The 1,496-nt window shown below is 57.4% G+C and overlaps 1 protein-coding gene across 1 annotated transcript; it reads left to right on the forward strand.

The window, feature by feature from the left end:
• Positions 1–233: 233 nt before the first annotated feature.
• Positions 234–695, forward strand: ETH_00036500 (uncharacterized protein; the record flags this gene model as incomplete). The annotated part of the gene is made up of 1 exon (XM_013379650.1): positions 234–695. One exon carries the CDS (start codon positions 234–236, stop codon positions 693–695), a length of 462 nt encoding a protein of 153 aa, XP_013235104.1.
• Positions 696–1,496: the final 801 nt, after the last annotated feature.

The raw sequence follows: 1,496 nt of genomic DNA on the forward strand, positions 1-1,496 counted from the left end.
CCCTGCTGCTGCTGCTGCTGCTGCTGCTGCTGCTGCTGCTGGTAGTGCAGGTCCCGCGGCAGCAGCGCCAAAACGTCCACTTCAGAAGGCCCATTATTCGCCACCGACAGCACCGCCGTTATGAGGCCCCCCTGCCTCCCCTGGCCCAGGCAGCTGACGCTGACCTGCAGCAGCAGCAGCAGCAGCAGCAGCAGTTAGATGAGCGGGAATTTCTGGAAACAAACAAAATCAAGATGTTACCTGCAGCGGAGGGCGCACTGGCAGCTGACACTCAGCCCCAAACTGAGACCAAACTGCGGGGCCCCGGGACCCAGCAACGTGCCTGCAGCAGCAGCAGCAGGAATAGTAGCAGCAGCAGCAGGAATAGAAGCAGCAGCAGCAGGAACAGAAACAGCAGCAGGAATAGCAGCAGCAGCAGCAGGAACAGAAACAGCAGCAGGAATAGCAGCAGCAGCAGGGACAGCAGCAGCACCGGCAGGAACAGCAGCAACAGCAGCAGAAATAGCAGCAGAAGCACCAGCAGCAGGAATAGCAGCAGTGGCAGCACGAAAAGCAGCAGCAGCAATAGCACGAAAAGAAGCAGCAGCAGCAGGAACAGCGACACCAGGACCACGAGCAGCAGCAACAAGGCCGCGAATATGCAGCAACCCAGTGGGTTACATGCAAAGGACAGACGATCAAACCCTAAAACCTAAACCCTAAACCCGAAACCCTAAACCCTAAGGGTCTAAGCACAGTCAGCCCTCACCACTTGAGGCACAGCGGCAGCACCGCCTTGCCCCCTCCCGCGGGGCCCAAGCTTCCTTTGCTGCTGCTGCTGCTGCTGCTGCTGCTGGGGGGCCCCCAGTGGGGGCCCCCATAAGACAAAAAGGCCTCGTCTAGGCGCAGCAGCACGCTGTACTGCTCTTGAGGGCGCAGCGTCACCGGGAGGTCTCCCTGCAGCAGCAGCAGCAGCAACAGCAGCAGCAGCAGCAGCAGCAGCAGCGAGGGCGTATTGCGTATTGCTAGCTTTTGCTGCTCGTGTTGCTGCTCTCAAACAAAGACCCCCAGCCAGTCTGGTGTGGTGGGCTGCACATACAGCTTGCTACATTTCTAGCTAGCTAGCTAGCTAGCCAACTAGCTAGCTAGCTAGCTAGCCAACTAGCTAGCTAGCTAGCCAACTAGCTAGCTAGCTAGCTAGCTACTTGGCCATAGATTGGAAAGCCATCTGGCGGGCTGGCGAGCTAGCTACAGAGCTGCAAGTGGCATGGCTGGCTAGCTAGTCAGTTAGCTAGTCAGCTAGCTAGCTGGCTAGCTAGTCAGCTAGCTAGCTGGCTAGCTAGCCAGCTAGCTAGCTGACTAGCTAGCTGAGTAGCTAGCTAGCCAGCTAGCTAGGTAGCTCCCGCACTGGCTAGCTAGCTCAGTGGGACTGAGCTTTAAGCCTAATTCCACACTTCAGACCCTAAACCCTAAACCCTAAACCCTAAACCCTAAACCCTAAACCCTAAACCCTAAAC

The sequence above is a fragment of the Eimeria tenella genome, genomic scaffold, assembly GCF_000499545.2.
Source record: "Eimeria tenella Houghton genomic scaffold, Eth_scaff3719, whole genome shotgun sequence".
NCBI classification, from domain to species: Eukaryota; Apicomplexa; class Conoidasida; order Eucoccidiorida; family Eimeriidae; genus Eimeria; species Eimeria tenella.